Below are 12873 nucleotides of genomic sequence, written 5' to 3'. Positions count from 1 at the left end.
GATGGATAGTCTTTTTCATCCTAAGTCCTTCAGAGCTGTCCTGGCTCACTGCATTGCTGAGAATAGCTAAGTCATTCACAGCTGATCTTCTTACAATGCTGCTGTTACTTTGTACACAGTATATTTCACTTTGCATCAGCTCATGTAAGTCTTTCCAGGTTTTTCTGAGAGCATCCTGCTCATCATCATCACCATCATCACTTCTCTCTCTCTCTCTCTCTCTCTCTCACAGATTCTGAAGTTTTTTTTTGTTTTTTTATTTTATTTTTAATTAATTTTTAGTTTTCAGCATTCATTTCCATAAGATTTCGAGTTCCCAATTTTCTCTTCATCTCTCCCCTGCCCCCATCCCAAGACAGCATGCATTCTGATTACCCCCTCTCCCAATCTATCCTCCCTTCTATCACCAACCCCCCTTCTCTTATCCCCTTCCCTTCTATTTTCCTGTAGAGCAAGATGGATTTCTATACCCCATTGTCTTTATATCTTAATTCCCAGTTGCATGTAAAAACAATTTTTAACATTTGTTTTTAAAACTTTGAGTTCCAAATTCTCTCCCTTCCTCCCTCCCCACCCACCTTCACTGAGAAGACAAACAATTTGATGTAGGTTATACATGTGTAGTCATGCAAAACACTTCCATAATAGTCATGTTGTGAAGGACTAACTGTATTTCTCTCTATCCTATCCTTCCCCTCATTTATTCTATTCTCTCTTTTGATCCTGTTCCACCTTAAAAGTGTTTGCCCTCTGTTTACCCCTTCCCCCATTTGCGCTCTTTTCTATCTCCCCTCCCCCCCATCCCCTTCCCCCTACTTTCCTGTAGGGTAAGATAGATTTCCATGCCCAATTGAGTGTGTATGTTATTCCCTCCTTCAGCCAAATCTGACGGAAGTAAGGTTCACTCATTCCTTCTCACCTTCCCTCACTGTAAAAGATTTTTCTTGCCCCTTTTATGTGAGATAATTTACTCCATCCTATCTCTCCCTTTCTCCTTCTCCCAGTACATTCCTTTCTCATTTTTGATATTATCCCTTCATATTCAACTCATCTTATGCCCTCTGTCTATATATATATATATATGTCTATATATATATATGTATATATTCCCTCCAACTACCTATATTCTCTTCAACTACTCATCATTTCTCATAGCACAATGACATACCACAATTTGTTCAGCCATTCCACAGTTGATGGGCATCCCCTCAATTTTCAATTTTTTTTGCCACCAGGAAAGAGCTGCTACAAATATTTTTGTATATATAGGTCCTTTTCCTTTTTGTTTTTTTTTAAATCTCTTTTGGGATACAGACCTAGCAGTGGTATTGCTAGGTCAAAGAGTATGCCTGTTTTTATAGGCCTTTTGGTATAGTTGCAAATTGCTCTATAGAATGATTGAATCAGTTCACAACTCCACCAACAGTGCACTAATGTTTCGTTTTCCTCACATTCCCTCCTACATTTGTCATTTTCCTTTTTTGTCCTATTAGCCATACTGATAGGTATGAGGTAGTACCTCAGAATTGTTTTAATTTGCACTTCTCCAATTCATAGTGAGTTAGAACATTTTTTCCATGTGGCTGTAGATAGCTTAGATTACTTCATTTGAAAAAATGATTTGTTATCTTTTGATCATTTATCAATTGGGGAATTGCTCTTATTTTTATAAATTGAACTCAGTTCTCTATATATTTGAGAAATGAGGCTTTTATCAGAGAAACTTGCTTCAAAATTCTTTTCACAGTTACTATTGCTAATTGCATTTCCCTCTATCCTATTCCTCTCCCCCTGTTTATTCTATTCTCTCTCTCTTTTCACTCTGTCCCTCCTCAAAAGTGTTTTGTTTCTGACTACCCCCCTCCCCCAATCTGCCCTCCCTTCTATCACCTTCCTCTTTTCTTTCCCCCCTTCCCCTCCTACTTTTCTGTAGGGTGAGATACCCTATACCCAATTAAGTGTGTATGTTGTTCCCTCTTTAAGTCAATTCTGATGAGAATAAAGTTCATTCACTCCCTTTTCATGTCCCCCATTTCCTCCTCCACTGTAAATTCTTTTTCTTGCCTCTTTTGTGTGAGATAATTTACCCCATTCTACCTTTTTTTCCCTTTCTCCCAGTACATTCCTCTCTCACCCCTTAACTTTGTTTTTTAAGATATCATCCCTTCATATTTAGCTGACACCTGTGCCCTCTGTTTATATATACTCCTTCTAACTGTCCTAATAAGGAGAAAGTTCTTATGAGTTACGAGTATCATCTTCCCATGTAGGAATGTAAACAGTTTAACCTTATTAAGTCCTTTATGATTTTCCTTTCTTGTCTATCTTTTTATGCTGCTCTTGAGTCTTGTATTTGAAAGTCAGATTTTTTCTATTTGGCTCTGGTTTTTTCATCAGCTTGAGCGTCCTCAATTTCATTGAATATCCATTTTTCCTCTAAAGGATTATATTCAGTTTTGCTGGGTAGGTGATTCTTGGTTGTAATCCTAGCTCCTTTGCCCTCCAGAATGTCATATTCCAAGTCTTCTGATCCCTTAATGTAGCAGCTGCTAAATCTTGTGTTATCTTGACACAGAATTATTTCTTTCTGGCTCCTTGCAGTATTTTCTCTTTGACCTGGGAGCTCTGGAATTTGGCTATAATATTCCTTGGAGTTTTAATTTTGGGATTTTCTTCAGGAGGTAATTGGTGGATTCTTTCCAAACTTTCTTGCAAGATGCTGTGTAGGCTCTTTTTTTGATCATGGCTTTCAGGTAGTCCAATAATTTTTAAATTATCTCTCCTGGATTGGCTTTTCAGGTCAGTTGTTTTTCCGATGAGGTATTTCACATTGTCTCCTATTTTTTCATTCTTCTGGTCTTGTTTTATTAATTATTTTTTTCAGTGAGCTTTTGTACCTCCTTTCCCATTTGGCCAATTCTGCTTTTCTTCTCATTGAGTTTTTGGACCTCTTTTTTACCATTTGGCCTAGTCTGGTTTTTAAGGTGGTATTTTCTTCAGTATTTTTTTTTTTGTGACTCCTTTACTGAGCTGTTGATGCATTTTTCATGATTTTCTTGCATCACTCTCATTTCTCTTCCCAGTTTTCTTCTACCTGTTTTTCCCCATCACCACCAAGTCATTTTATTTGGATGTAAATGGTAGTAGTCTTTTTGGCATAGATTATGAAAAGATCAGATAACTAAAATATGAATGCACTGAAAGACAATAGGAGGCAGTCCACAGTTCCCAGGTGTGGGGGAAGCCAGGTGTGGCTTAGCTCTTATCACTGTGTCCAGGGGAGTGCTATTCCACTATGTCAGAATTGGGGGCTTCCATTCTGCACAGGTTGGTTAGATGATCATAAAGTTGTTTTGTAGACTTCAGCTGTTCATCCAGGTAGTGGGTTTTGATCTCCCTGCTTCTTTTACTTGATTTTCAAAATCCTTTTGGAGCTCTTCCATTGCCTGAGGCCCATTCATATTTTTCTTGGAAGCTTTGGATGTAGGAGCTTTGACTGTGTGTTTGAGTATGTGTTTTGATCTTCCTTGTCACCATAGTAATTTTATGTGGTCAGAATTTTTTCCTGTTTGCTCATTTTTCCAATCTATTTCTTGACTTTCAACTCTTTCGTAAAGTGAGGCCCTGCTTCCAGGGTGGTGGGTGCACTGTCGCAAGCTTCAGAGGTTTCATGCAACTGTTTTCAGAGATACTCAAACATAATATCCGATCTCCACGCCTTTGCCCAGACTCCTCCCCATGCTTTCCTTCCTGATCTTTCCCCTTTGCTTTCCCTCTGGGATATCTCCAATTTGTTCCCAACATCCAGCAAAGTGCCTGGCATGCAGCAGCCCCTCAACAATCACTCACTTGATTGACTGAAGTCAAGGTAAATGAAATTATTGAAATCAATTCAATTGAAGTGAGGTGAGTCATAGAGGTATCTCCTTCTCTGTGGCCAATGACCTGGGTGAGGGAGGCAGGAGGGGCCGCGCTGGGGGTGACAAAGCCTCAGGAACAACAAATTTGGGTAATAAGGGCATGACCCCTCCTTCACATAGTGTTGACTGAACTACTCTTCCTCACAGAAACACCCTAGGATGAACAGCACCAGCAACTGTACCTCTGAGGACAATAGCCAGTCACAGCAGCTGGTCATGATTGTGTACATCGTCATTTTGCTGGTGCTGGGTATTGTGTTCAATGCCTTGGCCCTGTGGGTGTTCTGCTGCCGCATGAAAAAGAAGTGGACAGAGACGGTCATCTACATGACCAACCTGGCCGTGGCAGACTTCTGCCTCCTCTGTGCCCTACCCATCATGCTCTACTCCCAAAGGCATAGCAAACGAGAGGACACCATGCTGTGCCAGACATCCCAGAGCATCTACTTGGTGAACAGGTACATGAGCATCAGCATCATTACTGTGATTTCCGTGGACCGCTATGTGGCTATCCAGTTCCCAATGCAGGCCAAGAGGCTGCGGTCCCCTGGCCGCTCCGCCATCATCTGCGCTGTGCTCTGGGCTTTGGTCATCATTTCCACAGCCAGCCGCCGGGCCTGGCAAGTCAAAGATGGCAGCTTCTGCTTTTCCAGTGAGAAATATGATGGGGCAAAGTCGTCCATCTTCTCCATGCTTGGCTTCTACATCCCGTTGATTGTCCTGACCTTCTGTTCAATCCAGGTGATTGTGATCCTGGTGAGGAAGAAGAAGACGGATGTCCATGAGAAGAAAGCCATCCAGAAAGCCATCTGGATCATCAGCGCCAACCTACTCGTCTTCCTGGCCTGCTTCCTGCCCATGCATGTGGCCTTGAGCATCCGGCTCATCATGGAGCCCAAGACCTGCTCCAGCATACGGACCTGGAAGAATGTCATCATTATAACCTCACGCTTGTCCAATGCCAACTGCTGCCTGGATGCCATCTGCTACTACTTTGTGGCCAAGGAATTCCAGGAAGCATCAGCCCAAACCATCTCCACTTTGTCCAGGTCCTACAAGCTCCAAGACTCAACATAAGTGTCTTTTGCTTAGCCAGGTGTAGACATAAGAGCTGCCACAGCTTCTTGGACCACTGTCCCTGAGGTGGGCAGGAGAGGGGAGTGTCTGGTCTTAGAGGACCACATGCTCTGCTGGTGCCTCCTGCTTGATCATCCAGCATGCACCCCACCCCATCCTCAGAGCCCTGGGGCTGGGATTCAGGAGACCCAGGTTCTAGTTAGAGGTCTTATCACCAGCTTGAGCAAACTATCTGGCTTCCCTGGGCCTCTATTTCTTCATCTGTGAAATGGGCAGAACGCCTCACAGGATTGTTTTGGGGAAGCAAGGAGATGATGGGCACAGGGAAATGCTTTGGAAAAGCAGCCTTGTGTGATCGGGGAAGGACTATCTTAGCTCAGATAAAATATAAACTTGACCATGGCATTCCTCCAAGGCTCCCTATCATCTCTTGGATCAAATAAACCCTTTGCCTGGGGCTCAGAGTCCTTCACAACTTGGCCCCAGCCTGTCTTTCCAGGCAAATTACACACTCCTCGCTTTCATGTACAATGCCTTCCAGCCAGACCAGCCTTCATCTCACAACTTCATGCCTTTGCCTAGGCTGTGCCTACTGGACTTTCTGACTAAGTAGCAGGCCTTTCCTGATGCCCAGTTGTTATGTCCCTCTCCTCTGATCACTTTGTGTGTATCTGGCGTCTCACTTGTGCTTACTTGACTCTGAATGTGGTGTATTCCCCAGGAGAACCATGAAAACTGTCTGCTTTGGGTCTTGAATCCTCAGTGCCTAGCACAGTGCTTGGCACATAGTAGGTGTTTAATAACTATCAGATAGATTTTTGTACATGTTGTCTCCCCACCATCCCCATCTGAAGTGTAATGCCTTGATGGCAGGGGAGATACAAGATTCTGTTCCTGTCTAAGTGTGCCCATTACAGAGCACGTCATTCAAGTGTCTTGGTGCATAGTAGGTATTTAATAAATGCTAATTGAATTGAACTAAGAGTTGCCTTGCCGCCTTTGTGACTTTTCTTCCCTTCTTCCCTCAATACACACATACACACATATATACATGCCACACATGTATAAACATGCATGCATAAATCACAGTACATATACACAGCACACATATGAACACACATATAAACGATAATACACATCACACATATATACACATAGGAATATGCACACACATAGAATGCACGACACAATGCATGCTTATAAACACACATGAACATACACACAAACACATAACAGCATATGTACACACAGTCACATACACACATGCAAGACACACATATACACATGCACAAATTTATATACCCGTACACTTGCATGGACAAACTTGCATGTGTACACACACAACACACACATATGCACACACATACACACACTAAAACGCAACCTACATACACATGCACAAAGACACACACAAAGACACTGAGAAAGACATACACATGCACACACACATGCACACACAAAGACACGCACATACACGCTCACATGCACATGTGCCCTATTTTCCCTTTCCTTTCATCCTTCACTCCCCTCTCTCTCAGCTGTTTGGATGGCCCAACTTGGACTACAAGAGTCGCTCCTGGCATGACGAGGTCTGGGCCAAAGACTTTCCTGAGGGATGGAGCTGGAGAGAGCAGGAATTAAGGGAACATGGCCAGGTGTGTCTCTGGATCTCTGCCACGGGAAAGGGGGTTGGGTTAGAAAGAAACCTGGACCTGTCTGCCCACCAGAGACATCCTGTGAAATCTCCCCTTGGAAGGGGGGAAGGAAGGATTAGGGACAAACCAGCAGCTTGGTGGAGTGGAGCTAGGAAGCCCCAGGTTCAAATCCTGCCTCAGACATTGAGTGACTGGGTGACCCTGGGCAACTCACTTCACAACTCTCAAACTGTTTCTTCATTTTACAAATGAGGAAGTTGGACTCTCAGTCCATCAATATACATTTCTGAAGTGCCGACTATGTGTCAGGCACTGTGCTAAGTGCTAAGCAAATGCTTCTGAAATTCCACTGGAGCTTAGGGCTTCTGTGCACATGGTTCTGGGTCATTCACTCTGAAAGCCTTGGCCAGAGCTCAGGAGGACCAGGCTGGGTTGAGGTGGACTGGGAGTCCAGGAGTCTTCACCCACCTTGCCTGTTCCTTCCCTCCTCTAGCGTTTGTGGAGAGAAGAGGGGCCAGGATGCTGCCTGGAGTGCTGAGAGCCTGCTCAGCAAGGGCAGTGTAGTGCAGTGGGCAGGGCCTCTGGGATCGTGAGCTCAGGGCTGCAGGGGACCTCTGATCTCATCATTTGGAAACTCAAAAAACCACGTGGCTCCCTTCAGACGAAGAAGCCTTGAAGGTGGCATGCAAACCTAGCACCAGCTTGTGAATAAAGTGAGCTATTTGCCTAACTTCTAGCCAAAGTGGCTGATCTGAGGGGCTTCCTGCAGGATAAACACTACCTCTGATGACATTCTATGTCAATTCCAGCCTCCTGGCCTTTGTACTGACTATCCCCCATGCCCATTCGCCTCCCGACATCCACGTCTTGGGATCTCCAGCTCCCTTCAAGCTTCCACTAATACCACTCCTTCCTTTTCCAATTACTTAGTATTCACCTTGGTGGCTAGAGGAATCACTGGATTTGGAGCCAGGAAGTCCTGGGTTCAAATTCTGCCTCACATGCTAACCACCTGTATAATCCTGAGTAAATCACTTAACTCTTCCCAGCCTCAGTGTCCTTGTCTAGAAAATAGAGTCAGCGCCACCTCCCAGGGTTGTTGTGAGGATCGAATGAGATGGCAGGTAAAGTACTTTGGAAAACCTGAAAATGTTAGCTAGTAGTAGTAGTAGTGGTAGTGGTAGTAGTAGTAGTAGTAGTAGTAGTAGTAGTAGTAGTAGTGGTAGTAGTAGTAATGGTGGTAGTAGGAGTATTGCTAAATATGTATCTATGTATCTATGTGATACACATACATACTTTGTATCTCCAGTGAAGCTATGTGATACATATAGAGAGATGGCCTCAAAGTGAGGAAGGCCTGGGTTCTAGTCCAGCCTTTGACATCCTGGGGAGGTGACCTTGGGCAAGTTACAGTTTCTCTGTGCCTCCAGGTAACTCTATAAGTGTGTCCACAGTGGCGTGAATATATGATGAAGTAATTGACACAAAAAGACAGACATGGGGCTAGGCGAGTCGTATAGTCAAACTATAGACTGATTTTAATGGAGCTACTGACAGTATTTTATACAGGTTAATTACTGAGTTATCCTGACTTCAAAGAAAAGTATAATAAAGCATTGATTAAGTTTTTTATCTCCTTGTTCCTAGGAGTGAGACACTAGTTTTCCTCAAGGCTAACCAAATTGAAACATTTATGTTCTCTCACATATAGATAACCAGACTGAAACTTTTCTGTCATCTCCCATGTGGGTAATCAGCTATGAAGGCAGGTTTTCTTTGCCAAGTCTTCTTATCCTAAAACTGGCCTTGCCATGCATAGACCCATTCTCAATTGACCCAGCCTTGCAGAGGTCTAAGAGGCCTAAAGAGGCTATAGCTGGCTCCACATCTCCCCCCCTTTATATTCTGTAATTTTAAGTGGCTAAAACATAGCGTTCATTATCCCAAGGACACAAGGTAGACAAAAAATCAGTATGACCAAACAAAGAATATAAGGTAGTGTATGGAAAATAGTCAAAAATACATTATTAAATGAGTTAAATTTTTTGAAAATATCGATAATTGTTTTTGCTACCCCCTCTGGATCAATACCAGGAAAGGGGGCATTTCACTACTTCAGCATTCCAATCAATCCCCCCCTTTATCTTTTGTAGACACCACCATTATAGATACACGTGAATTCTTCCCCCTAACCATCAACCATTTAAGCAAATATGGTAAGGATTGATCGATGCATTGACAAATCAAAGGGGGCAGTCCCCTGTATGAATATAGATACATAGACTCAAAAAGAAATAAAAAATGTAATTGTCTCCTTAAGATTCAAAAAGTCTTTTCTTATGCAGCTGTCTGGCAGGGATCATCATCGATGGAATCTTCTGGTCCTTGGTATCTGTTCCATCATCTCCAGCACAGCATCTTCTTCTTTTTGTCTTCTTATAGGAATCAGCTTTCTGTCCATTCTTCTATAAAAGTGATCTTAGCACAATTTAAAATTACCATTTCTAATCTTTATAACCCTGATCATATTTACAAACTCAAAATTTGAACCATGGCCAATTGTCATTTTCAAGAAATTCACATCAGAAGCCAGTGTCTTACACTTGACATACAACCAATATTAATTTCCTCACTAGGAGGATGAGGTGTCACTTAAGGAGTTAATAACAGGCTTCGGTACATACATAAATACATTAAATTGTCAATTTTTAACACAATGCATATAGAATCTTAACCTTTTAGTTGTGCCATGTTTCTTTGATGGCATTTACAAAGTAGACCACAAACCCCTTTTCTCTCTTTTTTTTTTTAGCATCATTAGTTGTAACAATACTTTAGACAAGCATGATATTAATCAAATAACAAAATAACATTCTCACATTGCTTAAGGAACATTTAAAAAACGTGCCCTAAGTGGCTTGCATGCATTTCTACCCTTGTTCATAAAACTTTACCAAGTTGGTGAAAAAGTCCTTAAGTAACATTAATTCCAGAGCATTGTAACAAACAAAAGTTTCTAGTTATTGCAGAATTCTTAGATATCACAAGTTTCTTAGTCAAAAAGATGTTGTATACTGTTCTTAGATTCCTTTTAAACAAAGAGAACATCTTAAGGTGAGTCTTAAGCAGTTTGTATAAATTTCTGTACATGTTCTAGTTCTAGATAAAAATAAGATTAGATTGCCTAGTGAGATAACACAAAAGAGCTTATCTTGTTTGGATCACAGAAATTTGCTATAAAAGGAAAAAGCAGGGACATGTGACATACCCAATATGATAGAATAAAACACCCTTGCTTTGTTTAAACTCAAATATAGTTACAGATCTTCAGTGCAGATAACTATACCCAAATTCAAACTCAAACCAAAATTAGTTATGGTCTTAAGTGCCTTTTGCCTAAAACACCAAGTTTAACCAGTCACAGCTGAGAGCCAGATACAGAGCTGCAATAAGCAATAAAAATTTATCAGGACTCACATGCATAAGGGATTTCATTTAATATCTTTCCTTCTCAAATTTAACCTTGTCCTGTTATAAAAGTCAGTTGTTAGAATCTTTTCTATCTATTCTACACAAACTTGCAGCTTCTCAGGAAGCTAAGTTCATTGTTTAGGACCTACATAAATCAAACAAGTTCTTTTCTGGGGATTGATGAACTAGCCCATAGACATGGTTTACAGGGGTCTTGGCAATTTTACAAAATAAGGAGCAGTAACATGGATTTCAGGAAGGGATTAATAGAAAAACCTTGGGCCTGTCTGTTATCCTTCGCCTTTTCTCTGAGCATACTTATTCAAGGTTGAGGCTTTCTAAGAATCATGCAAAGGATTTTACAAAACTTTTCTTAATAAAAATATATCCCTTTCTCAGAAACAGCTTACAATTTATCCTGATATTATTATTAATTCTTAAGTATTAAACAATTCTTAAATGTGATCACCAAATCTTTTCCACATAATTGAAGAGAAAAAGAAGACTAAACATAGTTTTGTAAATACTAGACTTAAACTTAATTAACAATCTCACAAATTCCTAAATGATAGCAAAACAATTAAAGACAAAATTTGGTAATTTATGATTTCTTAAATTACAACACTACAAAATATTATAATACATGGTCAATTAGAATGATTTAAAAGTTTTCTAACTCAGTACAATTCTTAGCCTAACAACATTTAGATTATAAAAGAAATTGCTTTTCTAACAACACAGATGATATAGCTGCTTACCAAGTTATACAATAAGGGAAATTTTAGAAATATAATATCATAAACAATTATCATCAATTTAAACTTCAAAACCAAAACCAATTAATTACCATTCCGGTGGTTTTACCTCAGTCAGATGTGATCCCAAATTGCCTGATACAGAGAATCATTCATCTCACATTGAAGAAAATTCACATAAAATTAATGAATATGAAGCAATTATTTTTAGTTTAAAACAGTCTACATTCAAATAGCATTTATTTTATGACAAGCATTGTGCTAAGCATGTTTATAATCATGCGATCTTTGTAATGTCCCTGGGAATGAATTCCACCACCATCCCCTTATTGAACAGTAAACTTAAAGTAAATAGAATTTTCTTGGGGCTATATAGTTAATAAATTTCTCAATGCCAAATAACCATATGTACCCCTTTTAAAATTATTCAAATATACATTTCTAAGTTCCATTCACATTTTTCTTGGGAAAGTTTTACAAAGAGTTTGGAATCATCTATTGTAATTAGGTTGGTTGAAAATGTGCTGGGCCAGTATTCTGACTACTTCTTTTGGCCCAGGTAAGAAGGAAGCCTAAGGAATTTGACTCATGGCTAACAAGGTACGGTCAGTTTCCCTTCCAGGCAGAGGGGGTTCATAGTTAATTGAACAGCAATAATAATAGCTCACAATAATCAATATCTTCAGGTGGACATAATTCCTTTTATCTCTCCAAAACTTTTTTGGTTTTTAACATTAAAAGAGTAATCCCCAAAAACCTAGTTAACGATCTTACAAGTGTCCTAAGTGCTGGCCGAATTGTTTTAGCTCTGACCTTCTGTTAACTACAGGTAAAGGTGGGAATGCCTGGTTTACCAAACGGCAGTTATACAGCATGAGAAGACAGGGCTAGCCAGGCTGAGAAAGTAACTGGACCAGTTGTACACAATTGTTTTCATTTTTTAGTTTCAACAAAATTCAGATTAAAAATTTCTTTGTCTAACACTACTTTTAGCTCACAACATTCACTCGAGTTTTACAATATAGGAGAATTTTACTACAATTTAGGACAATAACAACACAAACAGAAAAATTTCAGATGACATTAATTGCATTCCCAAATCATTACATATATTGGGCTTACCAAGCACAGAGGCTTTTCTTCTCTCCCCACAGTTGCAGAGTTTGGCTGTGGATTGGGGGTGGTCGAGCCAGGGATTTGGGAAAGGGGAGGGGGACTGAGGACCGGGGAGTGCTGGGAGTCCAGCACCTGAATTAAAGGTCTGAGGAGTCATTGAGGAGGGTCCCTGAGGAACCTTTGCTTCCTAATAGGAGTTGCTAGGCTTTGGGAAACTTGGAGCAAAAACTCCAGGTTCCGGTGGTGTGGGAGCAAGGACTTGGGGACTTGAGAGGAGAGGTTCCTCTACTTGCCTAGAAGTGTGGGTGTCAGGGTGCCCAAGGGTCCAGTGCTGTTGTCAGTGGGGTATGAGAGGGCAACAAAGTAGCAAAGTAGAGAACAGGGAGTAGAGTTTTTGTTGCAACATGTATTTTAATTTTTGCAGTTTCAATGTTATTATAATTTAATTTACATTGAGACTTTAGGTGAAAAAACATCAAAATAAAGGGCCTAAATAAGAAAAAGAAGCTAGTAAGCGGGGTAATTACTTTGAAAAGGGGTCAACTCTCTATTGTATATTCACAGCTGAATCACTTTTTAAACTTTCCAAGTAGCAAACTTAGGAAGATCACAGCAAGCTAGAAATATCTATTGAGAGATAATTCCTGTTCTAAGAAGTATTTTTGTTTTCTCAGGAATATAGTAAGTAATAGTCTTTTGGGTAAGATATGTTCAGATTGGCTCTCATTCTCTGCTTTTATTTCCCTATTTTGGAGGCTTTAAGCCACTTTTTTCAAATCAAATAGGAATGAGGGTCACTAAGTTGTACATAAGGATCTCTGTAGTTGTATATTAAAAAACTACTTATTAATTCTATTTATTTATTTAATACCTTTATGT

The 12873-nt window shown here is 40.4% G+C and overlaps 1 protein-coding gene across 1 annotated transcript in view; it reads left to right on the top strand.

The window, feature by feature from the left end:
- GPR35 (G protein-coupled receptor 35) overlaps positions 1–4997 on the top strand; it is a 32046-nt gene extending 27049 nt beyond the window's left edge. Inside the window, exon 2 of the mRNA XM_036766292.1 lies at positions 4068–4997. Coding sequence (XP_036622187.1) covers positions 4080–4997 — 918 coding nt within the window. The 5' untranslated portion in view covers positions 4068–4079. The remainder of the gene's footprint in view (positions 1–4067) is intronic.
- The last annotated feature ends 7876 nt before the right edge of the window (positions 4998–12873 follow it).

This window comes from Trichosurus vulpecula, chromosome 7, assembly GCF_011100635.1.
Source record: "Trichosurus vulpecula isolate mTriVul1 chromosome 7, mTriVul1.pri, whole genome shotgun sequence".
Classification (NCBI taxonomy): domain Eukaryota; kingdom Metazoa; phylum Chordata; class Mammalia; order Diprotodontia; family Phalangeridae; genus Trichosurus; species Trichosurus vulpecula.
The sequence above is the reverse complement of the archived record's forward strand: the minus strand, read 5'-3'. Positions and strand labels throughout refer to the sequence as shown.